This window comes from Leucoraja erinacea, chromosome 5, assembly GCF_028641065.1.
Source record: "Leucoraja erinacea ecotype New England chromosome 5, Leri_hhj_1, whole genome shotgun sequence".
In the NCBI taxonomy this organism is placed as follows: Eukaryota; Metazoa; Chordata; class Chondrichthyes; order Rajiformes; family Rajidae; genus Leucoraja; species Leucoraja erinaceus.
Window position 1 is genome coordinate 85,028,356 of NC_073381.1, and position 24,809 is coordinate 85,053,164.

The 24,809-nt window shown below is 42.5% G+C and overlaps 1 protein-coding gene across 1 annotated transcript in view; it reads right to left on the reverse strand.

The window, feature by feature from the left end:
* LOC129697508 (dynein axonemal heavy chain 8-like) overlaps positions 1-24,809 on the reverse strand; it is a 641,267-nt gene that overhangs the window by 413,195 nt on the left and 203,263 nt on the right. Inside the window, 2 exon segments of the mRNA XM_055636144.1 lie at positions 2,320-2,436; positions 8,985-9,065. Coding sequence (XP_055492119.1) covers positions 2,320-2,436; positions 8,985-9,065 — 198 coding nt within the window.

Here is a 24,809-nt window from a genome sequence, read left to right on the forward strand (position 1 = left end):
GCATTGAGGTCGTACACAGCACCTCGACGGGCGTACGTAACATCTCGACGCCGCACGCAGCGTCTTGACACCGTATGCAGCGTCTTGTTGCTGTACGTAGCATCTTGGCGCGTGGCGTTGCACGATGACGTCACCGCCCGGCGTGCCGTTGCATGATGACGTAACCACCCGACGCCTTGCGACGTCCAAATACAGTCGGCCTGCCTCCTGCCCAGCTGATTGGTGAGTATGATGTTGGGACCAGCCCCGCACAACTCCAGACGGCTCCACGGTTGGAAGTGGGACCGGCCCCGCGAGGCCGTACAGCTCAAGCCACCACGTTTGGTCGCGCTAGATGGATGCAATCACATGCTGGTGGGACAGGCCCTTTAGGGCTCATGGGATCTTGAGCAAGTTGAACACTGGATCCAAAACTGACTTGGCAGTAGACAGCAGAGGGTAATGGTTGAGCATTGGCATCTCACAAGGATTGGTGCTGAAACTCTTGCTGTTTATAATATATATATGACTGACTTGGATGTGAATACGAGAGGTATGATCAGTAAGTTTGCGGATGGCATGAAGACTGGTGTAGTTGTTTATAGTATGGATAGTAGTCTTAAGCAGCAGAGAGGTATCTGGCGAGATGGGCTGAAAAATGGCAGATTGCGTGTAATCCATTCAAATATAAAAAGATTAATTTTGGGAGCACTAATGAGACTTGAACATACATCATAAATGGTAGGGTTTTGGGGAATACAGGCAGATAACATATTTAAGGGGGCAGAGGTGTTACCAGCCTTCATTAGCAAGAGCATTTAATAAAAATGTTGGGAGGTTATGCTCCAACTTTATAAAACCTTTCTTAGCTGGTGTGATGCAGTTCTTGTAATCATATTATAGGAAGATGTGATAGGACTGGAGAGAGTGCAGTGAAAAGTCACTTAGGATAGAGCTGATCAGATATGAGGAAAGAGTTTACAAGCTTGATCTGTTCTTCCCTGAGCAGTAGAGGTTTGGAAGGATGTTTAGAAGGGTTCATGATTGTGGCCAAGTATGCAGATGATACAAAGAGAGGTAGAGGGACAGGCTGCGTAGAGAAAACAGGGACTCTGCAGAAGGACTTGGACAGGTTGGGAGAGGGGGCAGAAAAGTGGCAGATGGAATGCAGTGTGGAGTCATGCATTTTGGTGGTTGGAATAAAGATATAAACTATTTTCTAAATGGAGAGAGGCATTCAGAAATCAGAGGTTCAAAGGAACTTGGGAGTGCTGGTGCAGGATTCCCAAAATGTTAATTTGCAAGTCGAATAAGGAAGGCAAATGCAATGATTGCATTTATTTTGAGAGGACTCAAATACCAAAACAGGGATGTAATGCTCAATAAGGCGCTGGTCAGAATGCATTTGCAGTATTGTGAGCAATTTGGGACCGATATCTGAGGAAGGATGTGCTGACACTGGAGAGGATCCATAGGAGGTTTACGAGCATGATCCCAAGAATGAGTCGGTTAACATATGATGAGCGTTTGATGGCATTAGATGTTTCCACTAGTGGGAGAGTCTAGGACCAGAGATCATAGCCTCAGAATTAAAGGGCGTTCCTTTAACAAGGAGATGAAGAGGAATTTCTTTAGTCAGAGGGTGGTGAATCTGTGGAATCTGTACAACAGAAGGCTTTGAAGGCAGTCAATGGATATTTTTAAGGCAGAGATAGATAGATTCTTGATTAGTAGGGATGTCATGATTATGGGGAGAAGGAAGCAGAATGGGGTTAAGAGTGAAAGATAAATGAGCCATGATTGAATGGCAGTGTAGACTTGATGGGCCAAATGGCCTAATTCTGCTCCTATCACTTATGAATGTGATTAAGCAATATAAAATAATGAAGGGTTTCAACAGGTTAGATTGCAGAACACCTTTCCCTATATTGGAGTTAGATACCTGAGAACATAGATTTAGTGTACCGGGAAAGATTTAAAGGGGATACAAGGGACAAATTCTTCACCCAGAGAGTGATACGTATCTAGAATGCACTGCCTGAGTGAGTGGTTAAAGCTGAGTCACTGACACCATTTAAGGAGTGTTTAGATGTGCACAACTCACTTAGGCATGCAAGGCTATAGGTCAAGTGCTAGGAAATAAATGAATATGGAAGGGTGCCCAATAGCTAGCCCGTTATCTTGCTGCACAATTCTATGACTCCATTCTATGACTCCACAGTAGTAATCACAATCATCACACTGCATTCAATTCATGTTATATATTACATGTTTGTAATATCTTTACTGTTAGCCTTTTGTGTAATTAATAAATGTAACGTTTTCAAGGAATATACTTACTATCTTAAGTAATGCAATCAAGTCATTTATGGCTGCATCCATGTCAGAGAAGAACTGCTTGAGTGTTAAGGATGACCAGTTCAGAAAAGTAACACCTTGTCTCAGGATAGTTTCAATCTAAAAGAGAACAATGTACTATGAATTCATTCATTCATTCATTCATCTATATTACTAAAAGTCTGATCTTGACCACTTCCTGTTGTTCTGTAAATTGATTTTAGAAAAAACGCTGTCACTTATGGCTGTGATTTTTTGGCCATCTTACTCAGTCCCCCTCCGCTGTGCCGGACAAGAGGATTTTTCCCATCGAATAAAAGAGTTATTAGTGTTTAAAAAATGTTGCGATTCTCTCTCTTGAAGACCACGCCCATTCCGGAGGGACTTTAAAACCGGAAGTGTTGAGTGCCTCATTCTGTCTCTACAAGATGGGGGAAGCGAGAGGTTCATGTCTCTCAGTCTGAGCTGTGAATAACACTAAACACATGTCTACAAAACTGTGAGTGTGGTTTTGCTGACCTTGAGTGCCCTTAATGTGGTTTGAAATTGAAAATGTGGTTGGTTTGAAGTAAAGCACAGCAAATGGTTGTTGGTGGTGGTTGGTTTGAAATAAAGCACAGCAAATGGTTGTTGGTGGTGGTTGGTTTGAAATAAAGCACAGCAAATGGTTGTTGGTGGTGGTTGGTTTGAAATAAAGCACAGCAAATGGTTGGTGGTGGTGGTTGGTTTGAAATAAAGCACGATTAAAAGTCTAAACTTGACAACTTCCTGTTTGCGCTGTATATTGATTTTAGATAAAACGCTACCACTTACAGCTGTGATTTTTGGCCATCTTACTCAGTCCCCCTCCGCTCATCAGGTGCAGAGGACTCTTCCCATCAATGAAAAATAAAAGTGTTATTAGTGTTTAAAAAATGTTGAGAATCTCTCTCCTGTCAATCATGCCATGAAGGCCACGCCCCTTCCAGTGGGAGGGGGGAGGGATTATAAAACCCGGAAGTGTGGGTGTGGCTCAGTCTCTGCAATATGGGGGAGGGAGAGGTCATGAGTCTGTCTGAGCTGTGAATCAACTGAACACACTGAATGTCTACTGAACTGTGAGTGTGGTGTTTATGTGGTGTTTTGTGTGGTTTTATGGCGGTTTCACCCTGCTTGAAATGGTATAAAACTGCATTTGAATTTGATGGCCTTGCACCCTGCATGAAGTGGTATTAAACTGCATTTGAATTTGGTGGCTTTGCACACTGCTTGAAGTGGTATGAAACTGCAAGTGGTATGAAACTGCACTTGAATTTGGTGGCCTTGCACCCTGCTTGAAGTGGTATGAAACTGCACTTGAATTTGGTTGTCTTGCACCCTGCTTGAAATGGCATGAAACTGCACTTGCATTTGGTGGCCTTGCACCCTGCTTGAAGTGGCATGAAACTGCACTAGAATTTGGTGGCCTTGCACCCCGCTTGAAGTGGTAGGAAACTGCACTTGAATTTGGTGGCCTTGCACCCTGCTTGAAGTGGTAGGAAACTGCACTTGAATTTGGTGGCCTTGCATCCTGCTTGAAGTGGTATGAAACTGCACTTGAATTTGGTGGCCTTGCACCCTGCTTGAAATGGTAGGAAACTGCATTTGAATTTGGTGGTCTTGCACCCTGCTTGAAATGGAATTTCAAGGAATAGCCGTGAGTCAACTGCCAGCCCACCAGTCGTGAGTGAGCTGCCAGCACATCAGGCTTGAGTGACTGAGCTGCCACCCCAATAATCCATTTGGCCCACAATGTCCATACTAGCCCTCTTGAAAACAGTCCCTTCAGCCCACAACCCCCTTACTAGCGCCCCAGAAAGCCCCCCCCCCCCCCCCCCCCCCCCCACTTGCCGCCAATATGGGAATTGGTAGAGAGGTGGAATATTGCGTTGGAGGACCAGCCCTCCCGTGTGAACATGGGACCCAACGGGTCCCACTTAGTCTAGTTCATTCATAAAGATGAATGCTTCTGGGCCAAAACATAAAACTTGCCGTCTTGGTACATCGGTAGTGGGGAAACTGCTAGAGTCAGTTATTAAAGATGGGATAGCAGCACATTTGGAAAGTGGTGAAATCATTGGACAAAGTCAGCATGGATTTACGAAAGGTAAATCATGTCTGACGAATCTTATAGAATTTTTCGAGGATGTAACTAGTAGCGTGGATAGGGGAGAACCAGTGGATGTGGTGTATCTGGACTTCCAGAAGGCTTTCGACAAGGTCCCACATAAGAGATTAGTATACAAACTTAAAGCACAAGGCATTGGGGGTTCAGTATTGATGTGGATAGAGAACTGGCTGGCAAACAGGAAGCAAAGAGTAGGGGTAAACGGGTCCTTTTCACAATGGCAGGCAGTGACTAGTGGGGTACCCCAAGGCTCAGTACTGCGACCCCAGCTATTTACAATATATATTAATGATCTGGATGAGGGAATTGAAGGCAATATCTCCAAGTTTGCGGATGACACTAAGCTGGGGGGCAGTGTTAGCTGTGAGGAGGATGCTAGGAGACTGCAGGGTGACTTGGATAGGCTGGGTGAGTGGGCAAATGTTTGGCAGATGCAGTATAATGTGGATAAATGTGAGGTTATCCATTTTGGTGGCAAAAACAGGAAAGCAGACTATTATCTAAATGGTGGCCGATTGGGAAAGGGGGAGATGCAGCGAGACCTGGGTGTCATGGTACACCAGTCATTGAAGGTAGGCATGCAGGTGCAGCAGGCAGTAAAGAAAGCGAATGGTATGTTAGCTTTCATTGCAAAAGGATTTGAGTATAGGAGCAGAGAGGTTCTACTGCAGTTGTACAGGGTCTTGGTGAGACCACACCTGGAGTATTGCGTACAGTTTTGGTCTCCAAATCTGAGGAAGGACATTATTGCCATAGAGGGAGTGCAGAGACGGTTCACCAGACTGATTCCTGGGATGTCAGGACTGTCTTATGAAGAAAGACTGGATAGACTTGGTTTATACTCTCTAGAATTTAGAAGATTGAGAGGGGATCTTATAGAAACTTACAAAATTCTTAAGGGGTTGGACAGGCTAGATGCAGGAAGATTGTTCCCGATGTTGGGGAAGTCCAGGACAAGGGGGTCACAGCTTAAGGATAAAGGGGAAATCCTTTAAAACTGAGATGAGAAGAACTTTTTTCACGCAGAGAGTGGTGAATCTCTGGAACTCTCTGCCACAGAGGGTAGTTGAGGCCAGTTCATTGGCTATATTTAAGAGGGAGTTAGATGTGGCCCTTGTGGCTAAGGGGATCAGGGGGTATGGAGAGAAGGCAGGTACGGGATACTGAGTTGGATGATCAGCCATGATCATATTGAATGGCGGTGCAGGCTCGAAGGGCCGAATGGCCTACTCCTGCACCTAATTTCTATGTTTCTATGTTTCTATGTTGATATCTAGGTTTATTTTTACATTTTCTCAATGTTCTACATATTTCATAAAATAATTTAATTACATAGAATATGGCATTAAAATTCGAACTTCATTACAAGACATATTAGACGAAAACAAGAAACGGAAATAAATTGTTATCTCAATCATAATTTGAATCAGAAGTAAGTTCCAAGTACATCCCTGGGTTTAAACATACAACCTATAGACTTCCATGTATATGAAAGAGGTCACATATTATGAAATTCAAATGTCCAGCATACGTGTATACATAGTGTATATATCATGAGAGCAAGTATTAGGTGAACAAAGACAGTCGTTTATCAAGATCAGAGGATTCTACAACTTGAGAGGTGAGAGATTTAAGAGGAATCCCAGGGGCAACTTTTGTCCATAGTGGGTAGTCCACATTTGAAACAAGCTGTCAGAGAAAGCTATGGAATATGACTTTCTATAGCCGCGGGCAAATTGGCATAGGGTTGAGAGGAATAGAGAGTAGCTCAAAGACTGATGTGGAAGAAGTGGTTTGGAATTTGAAGGACATTGGCACCAGTATTGCGGAAGGAGGGAACTGTTCCGACGGAACAGACTTCACTTGAACCCGACTGGAACCAGACCACTGGAAAACTGTATAACCAGGGCTGTAGATGGAGCTTCAAACTAAATAGTGGGGGTTGGGGCCAACTAATTGGAAGTGTAAGGGTAGAGTTAAAGGGAAAGAGAGTGCAGGAAATGTTACAGAAGTCTCCAGAATTAACAGGATGGAAAGTATAAGAAGGGATAAAACTGGGACCGGTGTAAGAGGGGAGGAGTCCTTCTAAATGAATATATATCCCTCAGAATCCTCTCCAGCAAGTTACCTACCGCATATATTAGGTTTGATAGACAGGTCTATAGTTTTCCACATTATTTACCCTCAAGGTGTCGGAAACAGGTAATTCAGGTTAAAATATAAATTGTAAACCGAATCAACGACGTAGTTGAATTTCACTGGATGTAAAACTTGATATTTTACAAAGGTTTGATGCTGGATAAAAAGTGCAATTTATAAAGGTGTGGGACTTGCAAGAATATCTGCAGTCACTTGTGTTGTCAAACACAGCTGCTGATCAAATAAGAGATTTGCTTTGGAAACTGACAAAGCAAACTATTAAGATAGACACAAAATGCTGGATTAACTCAGTAGGGCAGGCAGCTTCTCTGGAGAGAAGGAATGGGTGACGTTTCGGGTCAAAACATCCAGACTGAGAGTCAGAAAGCAGGAAACTAGAGATATTAGATTAGATTAGATGGCCTTTATTGTCATTCAGACCGAAGTCTGAACGAAATTGCAGCAGTCATACATATAATACAATAAAAACAACAATAAACACATATTAACATCCACCACAGTGAGTCCACCCAGCATCTCCTCACTGTGATGGAGGCAAAAGTCTTAGGTCTGCAGTCTCTTCCCTCCTCTTCTCCCTCTGCGCTGAGGCGATACCCCCCGAGCGATGTTATAAATCAGTCCCGCGGCTCAAACACCGCGGCCCGGGGTGGTTGAAGCTGCCGCCCACCAGTCCTGCAGATGCAGCCGCTGGCCCACGGCCGAACTCCGGACTCAGGCCACCTCCGCCAGAACACCGTCCCAGCCACCCTCACGTGAGTACCGCACCGTCTTCAGCCTCGGGCTGGGCCACCCCGACATGGGCGCCGAACCTCCCCCGGACCGGCCCGCCCCGCCCCGACATGGGCGTCGCTTCTTCCCCGGGCCGGGCCGCCCCGACTTGGGCGTCGCTTCTCCCTCGGGCCGGGCCGCCCCGACATGGGCACCGAACCTCCCTCGGGCTGCGAGCGCTGCACCTCCCCGAGCTCGGCCACTCCGACAGGAGCCTCGTTCCACCCTCGGGCTGGCCGCCTCTCACGGGAGCGTCCCAACCTCTTCCAGCCCTGAGCCGGACCACCCTCACAGGAGCAAGCTCAGGGCGAGTCCTGACGGGCTCTGCCTCCGGAGCCTCGAGGTCGTCAGCTCCATTAGGCCTCAGCAGAGACGGAGGCAGAGAAGGGGAATACGACAAAAAGGTCGCATTCCCCCGCAGGGAGAGACTGCAAACCCCGTTTCAACCCCCCCCCCCCCAAAACACAAACTAAAAACCAAAAACTAGACTAACCAAAACAAAATAAACAACACAAAAAACACAAACAAACGGGACTGCCGGTGAGCCGCTGCAGCCAGAGCAGCGCCGCCACTCTGAATTGAAAGGGTAAGGTGTGAAAACAACAGATCAAAGTTGACGATGATCAAGGAAATGTAGAATGGTTCATTGTCGGCTGAGGGGAAGGTGACGAGGCATACAAACAGTAAAATTAATCAAGACAGTGAAACGAGTCAGAAAACTAGGGCAGGGAAGGAACGGAAAGAGAGGGAAAGGAAGGGTTATTGTCAGTTAGAGAAATCAATATTGATACCGTTGGGTTGTAAACTGCATAATGCCTCTCCAGGAACCAGTAGTGGTGGTACTATCATTTCTGGTGGGACAAAAACATCCTACAGGAACACATTTCCACTTATAACATGTAATTGAATGAGAAATAGTCTTGCTTTATATAAAATTGAAAGACAGTAATCCCTCATTATAACGGATCATAAGGGGGGGATGACGTCTGTTATTGCCGAGTCCATTATAACCGTTGTATCATTATAACCGTTTTTTTTAAAGCCCATTGCTGAGGGAGGCAGTGGAGTGCTGGACTCTTAGGTTCGGGAACGGCATGAGTTGGAGAACCATGCCTCCCTTGGGGGCTACGGGTAGGGAACGGGTGCATTGGGGGAACCGACCCAACGGGTCTCTACTTGGTCTAGTATATCAATATATGGTACTTCATGTTAAGAATTTAATCCCACTGGTCAATGGAATTTTTCTTTTAGTTTAGCTTAGTTTAGAGATACAGCAGCTCACCAAGTCCGCACCAACTAGAGATCCCCATACATTAACACTATTCTACACACAATTGGGGCAATTTATACCAAGCCAAACCTGTACGTCTTTGGAGTGTGGGATGAAACCAAGGATCTAGGAGAAAACCCACATGGTCACAGGGAGAACGTACAAACTCCGTACAGACAGCACCCGTAGTCGGAGTCTCTGGCTCTGCAATCGCTGTAAGCCACACTGTGCCACCCTCAAATGTGGCAACAAATTGAAAAACAATAGAAATAAGATTGTGATGATAACTGATGCAGTTTAAAATGATATAAAATTATTATTTACCTTAGTAATTTTTGGAGTTATCAATGCCACGTACTCAGAAGGCATTTGTTGGCGCAACCTCCCAAATTTATGAAGAAGAGCCTATTTATAGTAAAATAAAATTTTTTAAATTTTTTCTGTTTCTTGCCATTATTTGATGATTTCTAGCCACCATAATTTGAGTCTACTCGCATTCTAAACGATTAAGTTGAAACAGATACTTCGCTACTAAATTATGTGTAGAAACAGAATTTCACTTTTTTTCTGAAGGCCATCAACTCCAATTTATGCTATTCTTTAATCAGAGATAATGAAGGCACAGTAATAGATTTGGAGAGATAATGAAGGCAGTAAAAGCAATTGCCCTATGTCTGTTTAATATGTTAAATGGTCCAGTAAAGCACAAAATGACAGCCCAAATGTGTGTTCACTGGATTGGGTGGGTAGGGAAATACCAACTCCATCAGTTGAGTTAAGTGAGCAGTGAGAGGAGGTGCAGCATAAAAGATTTAAAAAGCAGTCGATAGCATGAGGACGGGTCAGTTTCACTTGAGAGTGAGCAGCTTAGAGGAGGGGCAGCCTTGGAGATGTAAAGAATAGGCCTCAGTGTGCTGGAATGACTGCTCCTCGAGGTGTACAAAACAGAGTCAAGCACCAGTGGTGTGGCCATTTGGAAGTGGCCATTTTAAGAGAGGAAGTTTGTTCAGGTGAAATACTGTATTTTTGAGGGTAAGTGGTGAGGCTTTGGCTTGAGAGGCTAGTTTTGTTTTAGGGTAGTCATTTTTCTTTGGCTCGGCAGGCTAAGTGCTTTGTTTGAGGATAAGTTTTGAGACTTTGGCTTGAAAGGCTAAGTGCTTTGTTTGAGGATAAGAAGGTTTTGGTTCGAGGGTCTTGTGCTGTTTGAGGGTAAATATTGTGTCTTTTTCTCGAGGGGCTAGGTACTGTGTTTGAGCTTTGAGTGGATAATGGCTTTTAATTCAGATAAATGTGAGATGTTGGATTTTGGGAAATAAAACCATGGCAGAAACATCAGTAAATGGTAGAGCCCTGTTGCAGTGAGAGGTTTAGCAGTACAAGCATATAGTTCCCTGTGAAGTGACATAGCAGGTAGATTGGGTGATGAGGATGGCTACAGGGGGAAGTAGGGCAGCTTGGCACTTTATTCCTCGGAGTGCAAGAAGGCTGGTGGGTGAACACATGGAAGTGTGTAAAAGCATGAGGTGAATACAGAGAAAGGTTTCCCAGGAGAGGAAAATCAAGAACGAGAGGGCATAAATTTAAGAGGTGGTGGAAAAGATTTAATCGGAACCCGGGGACTAACATTTTCACACAGAGGGTGCTGCGTATTAGAGGGGGCGGTCGATCGGCGATGAAGTTTTATTTGTAGCAATGTTACAAAATTTTGAGATTTTAAAAATCAAGTCTGCAATTTATCCCATCAGATAAAGCATAAAAAGACGTTTAATTTGACACCTAAGTCACTTTCATATTTTCAGTATTAAAAAAGTTATGGCTATTTTCATACTCGGAAATTAGCATTTTGTTCCCTTTTGCTTTTCCATAGACAAAAGCTGTGATCGAGGACAGTCAAAAGCCCATAACTTTCTTAAAAAGCAAGAGAACTCAATGAAATGTTCAGTTATTGTAGATTGAAGCATTCTGAAACAAATATAAAACATCTTATTTGGATGACCTGAAATTAAAGCATATAATTAGTTAATTACCTAATTGTAGTTCATTACAAAATTGACCGTTGTGACGGAAATAGTAATAAATACTTAGACTGCCTTGAAAATTCAAAAATGTGATATTCTCAAGATCAGAACTTTAATATTATTGTATTATATGCTGTAAATCCATAACAGATAGGTAAATAAATGACAATTTCTAGCAATAGACCAAGTCTTTATGGAGATCAGTTGCTAGCTGATACATTAGCATATCATAATCAGTAGCATCATCGTACTCCTCAGATTGTAACCAGTAAACAACTCTGTACACCTTGTTTTTCCTCAATTTTCAATTTTTGCATTGTAAATGAAAAGATTGTGCTCTTCAAACCACACATGACATGCCTTTCTGCCCACTACTTTCCCATTAACAATGTCCTGTAGATTTCATTTCTTAAGAAAAGGATAATTTTTTTAAATAGCCTAAGAATCCAAATAACAAACTAATCCCATTCACACAAGAATTCACAATATAACATGATTTCTAAATCTCACTGTCATGAATTTATATCCCAGATGGAAGGAATTTAATGTTAAATTCCCATAAATTAATCTAGAAACATCCACCCAAAATATAATAAAATTATTGTTTTTTGCACAATACATGCGACTCAAACTGTTGTGAATATTTAGTTTAAAAATAATGATCATGGAGAGAGAGAATAAGACAAAATATAGACAATTTAGACGGCTTATCTTAAACAAAAATGGGCATTTTAATCATCTTGCTTCTGGAACGCGATCGATTGGAATGTTGCATTTGTGGTGAATTTGAACCCCATATTGGCAGGAAAAACACTGCTGGTTCGTATGGGGCCCAAATCACATTTTCGCTTATAGAGGATTGATTAAAGCCATCCCAAGAAGCAAGTTTATATGTAAAATACACGACCTACACCGTGTTTTGGCCCGTACTTGAGATCCGTAACGTTGTAGGCGTTGACGGCGTTAGATGTCGCTTTTTATTTCTATATAATCATGAAATAGTCTCGCGATAAAAAAAAAATCGGGTATGGAAGTCAGAACAATTTTTCTGCATCAGCAAGCAGCCCGAGGAAATCCGAGGACAGGCGGTGGAAAACTAGATTTTAATTCCCCCCCCCCCCCCCCCCCCCCCCCCAAGGCACCAAACTCGTGCACACGGCCAGTGGCAGAACTGCAGCGGCGCTGAAGGTAGGTTTTGAACATCGCTAGTATTTGAGGCGGGGGCTGTCGGGGGATGAGCCGAGCGGCACGGAGCCGGGGTAGGGGTAGGCCGCACCTGTTTCAACACCATCCTTGCCCTCGGTCCCGCTTCTATCCTTGCCTCCTGGCAGACCCGGAACAGCAAATCCAGCCTCAGCTTCAGCGCATGGGTCGCCGGCGAAGCCTCTCCCCGCCTACAGACCCCAGACCAGCTCCAACTTCAGGCCAGGGCCCGGGGGGAGAATTGAAGTTAAAGTGAGTGAGGTGAAGAGGGGACCCGTCGAGGCATTTGTAAAATGGAAGGACACTTACCCGTGGAGCCGTTGTGTCGCAATTGAGAGGCGAGGCAAGGACAAGCGAAAGGAAAAAAAGATGGCTGTCTGAAATTCTGTAAAGGCTACTGTGGGTAGGACCCCTTTGTGATGCCAGTCAATGAGATCCTATTGTGATGTCATATGCTGCTAATGGCAGTGGGGGCACTGTTTTAATTTTTTTTAAGTTTAAATGTCAATAACTTGTAAAATATACTATTAATCTGAACAAAACTTGATAAAGCACACACCAGAACAATGGTGAGTAAGGTGGGCCAAAGAAATGTTGCATTACCATGTACCATTTTGGCGTAATTGAGGACATCACAGACACACAGAATCACAGACAGAATCACACACATAATAACAAACAAGATGAAAGTTTTAGTAATATATAGATAGGCCAAACAAAGGCAAATGGGGTTGGCTTAGATGAGGCATCTTGATCGGCATGGATGAGTTGTGGCAAAGTGCCTGTTTCCCTGCTGTATGATTCCATGACTATAACTGCTCTAAAAGCAAAAGCACTGAAGAGCACCTATTCAAAGAAAATCATTAGGCTGAAATGTTCTTGCTTCAACTTGACAAATAAGCAATGTGATAGGTGCCTTTGTGTTAACAGGAAGACTAGGAAAACTATTACCAACCTAGTGTACCCAAACTATAGCCTCTACTGGCAATATTGGAAGTTAGATCATTTCATGCAGAAACATTAGAAATAGAAGCAGGAGTAGGGTATATGACTCGGAGAGCCTGCTCCACCTGTAATCACATTTATAGCTAATCATCGACCACAGCATCATTTTCAAACACAATCCCCACTTCCATTGATTCCTTAAATATCCAGCAATCTATAATCTTTATTTTTAATAAATGTAACAACTGAACCTCCCCATCCCTCCAAGACAGAGAATTCCTAAGTGACATAACCCTCTGTATGAAGTCATTCTTCCTCAATTCAGGTCTAAACAACCTGCCTCTTATTCTCAAACATTACCACATGGCATAATAATCATTTGTGCATGTAGCTTTAAGAATTTTGTAAGTTTCAATTAAATCGTCTTACATCTGTCAAAAATGTAGGAAATATTGGCCCATTCTATTCAATCTCTTTTCATAGGGCAAGCCTAAGACCACTGGAACTGCTGTGCTCCCTTGATGGCAAGTACATCGCCAAACATATACTCAATTCACCAGTTGCTACGTTACCAACAGCAATAACTTCCTAACATGCATAATCAAAAATTCCCTAATATAGGTCAATTTGTCAGCTGTGTTACTTATCACCTGCAAAGAGTCATAGAGTTAACATGCCCTTCTACCCAACATGTCCATGCTGACCAGTGCTTTCCTGAACTAGTGCTATTTGTCTGCATTTGGCCCATATACTTCTAAACCTTTCCTGTCCATAATCCATAAATAAATGTCCTAATGATTTAAAATGTTGTAACTATATTTGCGTCTGATACTTCACTGGCAGCTCATTCCATTTACCAAACGCCCTTTATGTGCAAAACCTGCCCCTTATGTCCCCTTTAAATCTATCCCCTCTTGCCATAAAACGATGCCCTCTAGCTTTAGCCTCCCTACCCTGGGGAAAAAGTAACTATGATGCCCGTAAAGATTTTATAGAACTTTTTAAGGTCACTTTTCAGTCTCCATTGCTCCAGAGAAAACAGTCTCAGCCTATACAGTTTCTCCTTACAACTCAAGTCCTCTTGTCCTGGCAACATCTTGTGAATTTTTCTTGAAAATCCGTTCTACGATTGCGCTCCCGTTTCTGCTGGATTGAAGTTAAACGCGACTAAAAACGCCTTTAACGCCTTCAACATCACGGATCGCAAGTGTAGGACAAACAACGTATGTCGTTTATTTAAGATATTTTCTTGGTTTTTGTTGTGGCTTCATTTTAATCTGCTGATGTGAAAAATGTTGAGTGGCAGCCTTGCCTGCAGTTGTTCGTTCTTCACCCTTTTTTAATTTTCAGTTTGTTAAAAAGTTTTGTTCTGGAGGCCTTGTAGTCTTTTAAGTATTTTTATGTGGGGGGTGGGGGTGGAGGGGAAACCATTTTTTCCAGTCCCTACCTGGGTGAGGATGCGTCCTTCCTCCGAGCCACATCTTCGCCCCCTCCTCGTGGCCTACCATTCGGATTGGCGCGCTTTTCTGCCGGGACCGGCCAGGGCTTCGAGCTGCAGCTTCAGCACTGAGGTACCATCACGGAGCAGAGCGATGCCTTACCCGGGTCGCTGTGTGGAGTGCTGACTTTAACATCGTGGAGCTGTGATTGCGGATATTCCAGCTGCGGGTGGCACTGACTTTAAACACCATGGAGTCTGGGATCTCTCGCCGAGTTCATCAGTGTTGGAACTCCGTCCAGCACGGCCTGTGGACTTAGGGAGCCGTGGTCTCTGGTAGCAAGCGGCCGTTTCGGAACTCCAAGCCGCTGAGAGCGTTCTTTCGATGCCGGAGTTCCATCATCCAGCAAGAGGGCCTGAAACATCTAGCGGCGATTGCGGAAGCCTCAATAGGCCCCGACCATGGGTGAACATGGAGGAAGTGGACTGAACTTTGGTGCCTTCCCTCACAGTGGGAAACGTTGATCCCGCTGTGGGGGGGATGTTTTTTTATATTTTATGTTAAATTCTATAATGTTGAGTTTATTTTATTTGTGTGCTGCAATGGCAACTTAATTTTCATTACACCAATTGGTGTATGTGACAATAAATGTCCTTTGTCCTTCGTCCTTCATCCTTTGTTATTTAGGCCCCAATACGAATCGGCCTTGTCTTGCTTGCCGATATTAGGACTTAAATCATGGCAGCGGCCACATTCCTATCGATAACAATCCAGAAACATCCACTCTCAAGATTATCAAATTCATTATTTTTTTGCACAATCATGTCATAAGAACATCTAATTCATCTATATTTTGTGTTATTGTCTATCCATTATCAATATTTTCATACTAAATATCCACTACAGTTTTAGTCAGATGTATTGTGCAAAAAATAAATTCATGACAAAGTGAGATTTAAAAATCATGTTCTATTGTGAATTCTTGTGTGAATGGGATCAGTTTGTTATTTGTTATTTGGATAATTTGGCTATTTAAAAATGTTAGCCTTTTCTTAAGAAATGGATAGATGTTCAGATCTAGTAATTGAATTTTGATGCATTTAATTGATTAGATGATTGATTTGATGAAACTGATGAATATAAATGTTTTGTTGGGTAGCTACTATTTTTTTTAACGTTTAAAAAGCATACTCGTTTTGTAAACGGTTTTTGGAAGCAGATTTGATTCAGATTTTGCAATATTATTGTCAATAAGGAACAATTATTTAAGAAATATTTCCCAACTATCATACAGAATATTTTTTTTTCTTCACTCAAGTGGACCCCATTTTGTGAGAACGCCTCTTCATGGTTTCCTTTCTAATAACTGTTGAAGATTAATTTTACTTTTTATTTTCAGATTCTAATCTGAGCATGAGTAAAATATTTGAAAGTGGTGCTAGCAAGCGCAAGAGAAAGAGACTTGAAAATGATATGGTAAAGAAGTTAAGACCAATCACTGCTTTCTTGGATCAGCCACTGACAGAGGCAACAAGTGCCAGCGGTGAAGCAGATACATTGATACTAACACAAGGAAACCAGTGTGGTGGAGCTATCCAGCCAACTACTAGCATTCAACCAGAAGAAAACCTCCCTGAAACAGAAACAGCGAAGCAGGACGTGGAACAGCAAGCTGAATATGAGAAAGCAACCATGATACCAGCTCAAAATGAAAATATAGAACTAATTAAGGAGTCACTTAATGGACAGGGAGAGGCTAAAGAGTGACAAGAAAATATTGTGGATAGTCAGATTTTCCAACTCACACCTGGTAAGGTAGGCAAAGTCCAAGGTATTCCAGACTCAGATATAGATGATGCCAAACATAGATCTACTGTAACATACGTTGGTTTGTGGACAGAATTATCACATGAGGACGTAGCCTATTGTGTAGAAAAGGGCCACTCTCAAGTTCAACATTGTTGTGGACCATTTTCAAATTTCAAGCGAGTGTATAAAAAGCAGTTTAGGTTTTGCACAAAAGCTCTTTTTTATTCAACATAAGTCAATGGAGAAACATATAGCCGAGAGTGGCTTGTGTATTCTCCCTCAAAAGGCCGGATATATTGCTTTGTTTGTAAACTCTTTCCAAACATTTCATCATCTTCTGCTACATCTTTAGCTTCTGAAGGGTTTGATGATTGCCAAAACCCCCCATCTTATCCAAACTCATGAAAACTCAGAGAAGCATAGGAATGCCATGATGACCTACTAAACAAGAAAGCGAGGACAAACATTAACTTCAACGTGGGGTGGGGGATTGGGAGGGGCCTCACAAGTGGAATAGCCTAGGGCCTCTCTTCATCTAAATCCGGCACTTTGTATTTGACAATAAATGTTGTGGCTTTGGCTCGAGAGTCTAACGGCCATGTTTGAGGCTCAGTGATGTGGATTGGCCTGAGAGGCTAAGTGCTGTGCCTGAGGTTAGGTGTTGAAGTATTAGCTCGAGAGGCTAAATGCTGTTCTTCAGAGTAAATGTCGAAGCTTTGACTTGAGAGGTTAAGTGATTAAGCACATTTAACCTATAGTACAGTGACTGGAACTGCACACAATATTCCAGCTGCGGTCTTGCACAGATGTAAGAGGGCATCCCAACTCTTATACCCAATGCCCACTGGAGTGAAGGCATACATGCCATACTCCCTTTTCACCACCATGTATATATATTTTTGTGTATATGCAGATATCTCAGATAGGAACTCATTATTTGCCAATCATATGGCTCAGTTCGGTCAAGATAATAATTTAATGTTGTCAAGCAAAGTGCTTTTACCTACAGATAGTTATACTTATATTAGTGAGGCCTGGCACATGATGTCATGGTTGGACCACTCTATTAGCACAGCTGATGCACATGCCTCATTGGGGTGTATGAGCATTTTGTAAGGGGCATCAATGACTGATCATATACCTGCTGCTATGACAATAAATGTTGAACACATACCTGTGGTATCAAGAGATAGAAAAAGCTTTAACACAGAAAAACTGGACTGGTCAACGCTCACAAAGGAAGACAACCTAGCCTATTATGCCCATACAGATAAATCCTTAAGCAATATTCATCTACCTAAAGATGCAATAATGTGTAGTAATGTTAATTGTAAGGATATGAAGCATAGGAGAGAAATCTGCTCCATGTATGATATAGTAAGCACTCTATATGTAAGCAGTAAGCCCTACTGCAAGCATAAAAAGAAGACACATAACATCAGGCCTGGCTGGAATCAGTATGTAGCTGAAGCCCGTGAAGCCACTAAATCATGGGCTATGGCAGGTAGACCCAGACAGGGGCCTGTGTTTGAGTACAAGAAGCTCACTAATGCAAGGTATAAGTATGATATTCGCTTCATCTGTAAAAATGAGCAAGCTATGAGGGCTGATTCCATGGCTAAGAAGCTGCTAAGTAACACTGCTACTGATTTTTGGAAAGAAATTAGAACTCTTAACAGTTGCAAAACATCTCTACCATGCACTGTAGATGGAATCTCTGGAACAGCTAATATCGCGGAGTTATGGCAACAACATTATAGTACTTTATTCAAATGTGTTCAAGGTGACTTGTATAGGGTGGACAATATTGAGAGTAATGACTCAATGGTTATTATGTCACATGAGGTGTATCATGCCATGAACAAGCTGTCCAACAACAAAGCAAGTGGCTTGGATCATATTTCTGCTGAACATCTTAAGTATGCGAGTATGTGGATAGCTCCTCTCCTTGCTATTTGTTTTACTGGCTTTATGATTCATGACTTGTTACCAGACTCAATGTTGTCTGTTCCGTTAGTGCCGGTCATTAAGGACAAAGCTGGTAAAGTAGGTAGCCTAAATAATTATAGGCCCATAGCTTTAGCCAGCATATTGTCAAAAGTTTTAGAAAGAGTTCTACTGGATAGAGTAAATGAGTTTGTTAACTCCACAGATAACCACTTTGGTTTTAAAGCTAAACATGGCACTGACTAATGAATATATGCCCTAAAGGAGATTGTAAACAAATATAGAGGCAAAAACTCTTCAATCCTTATGTGCTTTATTGATGCTTCCAAAGCCTTTGATCGTGTTAATCTCAGAAAGCTGTTTGTTAAAATGAGTCAAAGAGTGGTGCCTAAATAAATTGTGAGAATTCTGGCTTACTGGTATGCCCACCAGACTATGCAAATAAAATGGGCAATAGGGCCTCAGCCCCATTTGGGGTTAGCAATGGTGTTAGACAAGGGGGAATTTTGTCCCCAGTCCTTTTTAATCTTTACATTGATGATCTGTCCAAACAATTGAAAGCATGTAATACTGGGTGCATGATTGGTAATATTTTAGTGAACCATATTATGTATGCAGATGATCTTGTGGTCTTTAGTCCATCTAGCGCTGGTCTACAGCAGCTCCTTACTATATGTTCTGTGTCTGGTGAGGAACATGATATTAAATATAATGCTTGTAAGAGTGCTGTTATGATCTGTAGAACCAAAGAGGATAAATGTCTAGAATTTCCTGATGTTATATTGTCTGACAATAATCTTAGGGTCTGTAATATGGTAAAATATCTAGGGCATTTTATTACAGAACAAATGAAAGGTGATGAGGATATTTATAGGCAACGACGCATGCTGTATGTACAGGCGAATATTCTCTTGCTTATGTGTTCAAGAAGGAACTGCAGATGCTGGAAAATCGAAAGTACACAAAAATGCTGGAGAAACTCAGTGGGTGCAGCAGCATCGATGCTTCTTGCTTATGTTTGGTGCGTGTGCAGATGTGGTGAAAATGTCGCTGTTCAGAGCATATTGCACACCACTCTATACTGCGCACCTGTGGTCGAACTATGGACAGACAAGCTTGCAAAGACTAAAGGTGTCATATAATGATGCCATGAGAACACTGCTAAGGAAACCTAGATGGTGTAGTGCTAGTAATGGCTGCAGGAATCAGTACTTTAGAAGCTATCCTAAGAAATCAAATGTATAAATTAATCTGCAGGATAAATGACTAAAAATGTAATTATTGTGGCCTTGTCAACATAAGGTTTAGCACTACACGCTACGAATCCCAGTTGTGGAGACACTGGTATCGTTGTCTCATTGTAGGACATTGGTCATTCTTTTTATTCTGGATTTTAATTCATGTATTGTGGGTTTTTTTAATATATAATTTATGATACTTTTATAAGTGATATACTAAGATTTTATATGTACTTTATGTTGTTTTTAATATGCAATGCATTTTTATGTAATGTTGTCCCTTGTCTGGACCTTGAGTCCGAAATAACATTTATTGTTATTATTATTATTATTATTATATAATTAACGATTTAGACAAATGAGTTAAATGGAACATCTCCAAGCTTGCAGATGACACAACAGCTGTGAGGAGGATGCTATGAGGCTGCAGGGTGACTTGGGTAGGTTGAGTGAGTTGGGAGATGCATGGCAGATGCAGTATAATGTGGATAAATGAGAGATTATCCATTTTGGTGGCAAGAACAAGGTGACAGATTATTATCTAAATGGAAGGCACAAAATGCTGGAGTAACTCAGCGGGACAGGCAGCATCTCTGGTGAGAAGGAATGGGTGACGTCTTGGGTCGAGACCCTTTTTCAGACTGATGTCAGGGGAGTGGGTGGGACAAAGATAGTATGCAGTCGGAGACAGTAAGACTGATGGGAGAACTGGGAAGGGGAGGGGATAGAGAGGGAAAGCAAGGGCTATTTGAAGTATTTTTGGAGGGAAGGAGGAATCACAGAGAGGGAGCAGTGAGAGAGGATGTTGCTGACATTATCTGAATGGTATCAGATTAGGAAAAGGCGCAATGAGACCCGGGTGTCCTTGTACATCAGTCACTGAATAAGCATGCAGCCACAGCAGGCAGTGAAGAAAGCAAATGGCATGTTGGCCTTCATAGCGAGATGATTTGAGTTTAGGAGCAAGGAGGCCCTACTGCAGTTGTACAGGGTCCTGGGGAGACCAAAACTGGAGTATTGTGTGCCGTTTTGGTCTCCTAATTTGAGGAAGGACATTCTTGCAATTGAGGGAGTACAACGTAGGTTCACCAGGTTAATTTCCGGGATGGCGGGACCGACAAACTTTGTTAGAATGGATCAACTGGGCTTATATTCACTAAAATTTTGAAGGATGAGAGGGATTCTTATAGAAACATACATTTCTTAAGGGATTAGACAGGCTAATTAATTGCAGGAAAAATGTTCCCCATGTTGAGGGAGTCCAGAGTCAGGGGTCACAGTTTAAAAACAAGGGTTAGGCCATTTAGGACTGAGACGAGGAAAAACGTTTTCAGCCAGAGTTGTGAATCTGTGGAATTCTATGCCACAGAAGGCAGTGGATGCCAATTCACTGGATGTTTTCAATAGAGATATAACTCTTAAGTGATCGCAAAACTTACATGAAGGTACGCAGCAGTGTCGTACTGCTTCAGGCAGCCTACCGAGAAATGCTTGTTCGAAAGCAACTGCGGTGCATGCATAAATCTGCCAAGGTCATACAGACTTATTAACAGATGCATAAACAGCGTCAGTATTTTAAGAAACTACGCTGGTCTGCCATTGCGGTACAGCAACGATACCGAGCATGCCAGATAAGAGATGTCCAAGTGAGACAGTATGATAGTTTGAGAAAAGCAGTGATTTGTATTCAGGCCTTATACCATGGGATCAAAGCCAGAGTATTGAGGTGGTGCAGACACCTTAGAGTGCACCTTGATAACAAACTGGACTGGTCTGCCAACTCTGACTCCCTCTACAAAAAAGGCCAGAGCAGACTGTTTTTCCTCAGAAGGCTCAAATCCTTCAATGTGTGTAATGACATGCTGCACATGTTTTACAACACTGTGGTTGCAAGTGTTATTTTCTACGCTGTTGTCTGCTGGGGCAACAGCATTAGTGCAAAAAACAACAAGAAGCTGGTCAAACTGGTTAAACGAGCTAGCTCAGTGCTGGAGGGGAGAGTAGACTCTGGGATGGATGTGCTTGAGAGGCGTATGAGGCACAAGGTGCAGGTCATCCTGAAAAACCCCGGGCATCCCCTCCATGTAATTCTGGAGAGTCAAAAGAGCACTCGGAACAATAACCGGCTCCTCTCCCTGCCCTGTAGAACGGAGCGGTTCAGGAGATCCTTCACCCCTGCAGCCATTAGAATTTATAATTCGGACCGCTAGGCTGTAGGGTGATGCATTCTTGCAATTTTTAATTTTTAATTGTTAATTATTGGTCTTTTTAAGTATTTATTGCTCTCAGGTAGTGTCCACAGTGTATTCTATGTATTTTCTGTCTGCGTTCGTTTTGAATCTATTTGTTGGTTGGGGGCTTCTGGACATCTGAATTTCCCCGAGGGGATCAATAAAGTATTTATTATTATTATTATTATTATTGGTAGGTAAAATCAAGGCAGCACGCCGTATTAAGTCATTCATAAGAATGTGCATTACAAAAAAGCAGTTCTTGATGCAAAAGGCGGCTGTAGTCACTCTGCAAGCAGCATACCGTGGTTACCGATTACGGGCACGCTACAAAGCTGTGCGTCAAGCAGTCATTTCGATCCAGAGATGGTACAAAGCATGCAAAATAGGGCATTCCCAGTTTGTGCAATATCAGTCAATGAGGGATGCAACTATTACCATTCAGACTGCCTACAAGAGTATGATGGTTAGGTAGGGGGTTAAGCAAAAGAGAGCTACTGTAAAAGTGCAGTCAGTACTCCATATGAGTTGGTATCGGAAATAGTTAAGTGGACAAATAGATAAACAACAGAAAAGGCTTAAACGATACAAAAGGCTTAAACAATATAGGAAAGCCAGTGTTGTATTGCAAAGACAATATGGATCCTACTTCTTGATAAAGAACCAGAAAGGTGACTTAAGAAGACGAGTAGATGAACAGAAAAGGCTTGAACGATGCAAGGAAAGGTTGAATAAATGTGTGACAATGAGTAGAAGCTGCTAATAGAAAAGTCTAAAGAAGGGAGGCTGGTCGGTCAAGACAAAAGAACCGATTGCAATTAAGACACTTCAGTATAATCCAGCATGGAGCCTCCTTCACTGAGCATGGAGCCTCCTTCACTGAGCAATGGACATAGGGTTAGGCATTGCAGAATCTCATGGAACACCAAGAGCAGATAAATAAGCAGAGAAGGGAAACTGAACAGCAGAGGAAGCTGCTAGAAAATGGAAACTTGCATCCATGGGTCAGATCCCACATACCAAGAGGAAAACAAAACAAATACATGAACCAGAAAATGAGAACTCATAAAGCAAGGGGTAATGTATTTGGTTTAAGTATAATACCATTGTGTAACAGTGTATCATTCAATGATGGGTAGGAAAAGAGCATATACCGTACAGGTGAAATTGACTTAAAAGCGGAGTAGTGCGGTGTATGTAATAGAAATGGTGTTACCGGCCTCCAAGTTAAAGGGGGAGGAGTGTTATGTAGGTAATAGAAATAGTGTTACCTGCCTCCAAGTTAAAGGGTGAGGAGTGTTGAGTATGTAATAGAAGTGGTGTTATCTGCCTCCAAGTTAAAGGGGGAAGAGTGTTAGGTATGTGATAATTAGCATATGTAATTAGCATATTTGATGAGTGTCTTGTCAAATGTTGAGCAAGTACGCATGTGGAGGGACTCATGGTGGCGTCCTGTAGTAAAGAAGCTTGTAAGATTACTCCCGTGTCCGAACCTTTATTCAAGTGTGCTAAGCATCCCGATACATAACACCGTTCCTGCTTTTTCCCCATATCCCTTGATTCCGTTAGCCCTAAGAGCTAAATCTAACTGTCTCTTGAAAACATCCAATGAATTGGCCTTCATTGCCTCCTGTGGCAGAGAATTCCACAGATTCGCAACTCTCTGGGTGAAAAATGTTTTCCTCCTCTCAGTCCTAAATGGCCTACCCTTTATTCTTAAACTGTGACCCCTATTTCTGGACTCCCCCAACATGCAGAGCATTTTTCTTGCATCTAGCCTCTCCAATCCCGTAAGAATTTTATATGTTTCTATAAGATAACCTCTCATCCTTCTCAATTCCAGTGAATACAAGCCCAGTTGACCTATTCTTTCATTATATGTCAGTCCCACCATCCTGGGAATTAACCTGGTGAACCTACGCTACACTCCCTCAATAGCATGAATGTCCTTCCTCAAATTAGGAGACCAAAACTGCACACGATACTCCAGCTGTGATCTCACCAGGGCCCTGTATAACTGTAGTAGGACCTCCTTGCTCCTTAACTCAAATCCTCTCGCAGTGAAATGAATTGAATTGACTTTAATAAATTTTATTAGCCAAGTATGTATACGTACAAGGAATTTGCCTTGTTGCTTTACTCGCAAGTAACAACATGATATACAGTAAACAATTAAGAATAAAACATTACAATTTAAACATGTGAAGAATGAAATAAAATACCAGAGTAAAAGGAGTCTACTGACTTTTGGTTGTTGAGTAGAGTTTTAATATCTGGCTGTGGCGGCTTTGACAGTCAGGAGTTGCCTTGCATAGGGAAGTGCTTCAAAGAGTTTGTGGCCAGGGAGAGAGGGGTCAGAGATGATCTTACCCGCTCGCTTCCTGGGCCTTGCAGTGTACAGTTCGTCGATGGGGGGAAGGTTGCAGGCAAAAACCTTCTCGGCTGATCGATAGATGCGCTGCAGTCTCCAGATGTCATGCTTGATGACTGAGCCAAACCAGACCATGATGGAGAAGGTGAGGACAGACTCTATGATGCAGTATAACACTGGACCATCATTGCCTATGGCAGATTGTGTTTTCTCAGCTGCTGCAGGAAGTACATCCTCTGTTGGGCCTCTTTGAATGTGGAGTTGATGGTGGCCTCCCATTTAAGGTCCCTGGAGATGATGGTTCCAAGGAACTTAAACGACTCCACAGATGTGACTGTGATGTTATTGATGGTGAGTGGGGGGAGGGAAGGGGGAGCTCTCCTAAAGTTATCCTGGCCAACATGCCATCAGCTTTCTTCACTGCCTGCTGTACCTGCATGCTTACTTTCAGTGGCTGATGTACAAAGACACCCTGGACTTGTTGCACCTTCCCTTTTCCAAATCTGACACCATTCAGATAATAATCTGCCTTGCTGTTCTTTCCTATTTTTGAGCTCTGCCCATGTTGCCTCAGTAGATGAACCCTCTCTAAATGTAGCTGTGACATTCTGCATGATTAATGCACATTGCTCTCTATCCTGTATGAAACACCGAGACCTTGAAATGTTGAGTTACCAGTCCTGTAGAATGGCCACCAATTCTTTATAAAGGCAACAACATCATTGTTTCATGCACTGATTCCTCTGCTTTAAGTTCCTCTGCTTTAACCATAATAATCTTATTATTGCAAAAGACACATTTCAGCCCATCACTATCACCATGTTCACTATCCTGCCCTGCCTGTCCTTCATTTCAAACTAACTTGTCATAACCTCTTCTTTGCAGAAATCCACTTGCTGACCTGTGATCTGTTTCCCACCCACTGCCACTCTAGTTTAACCTCTGCGT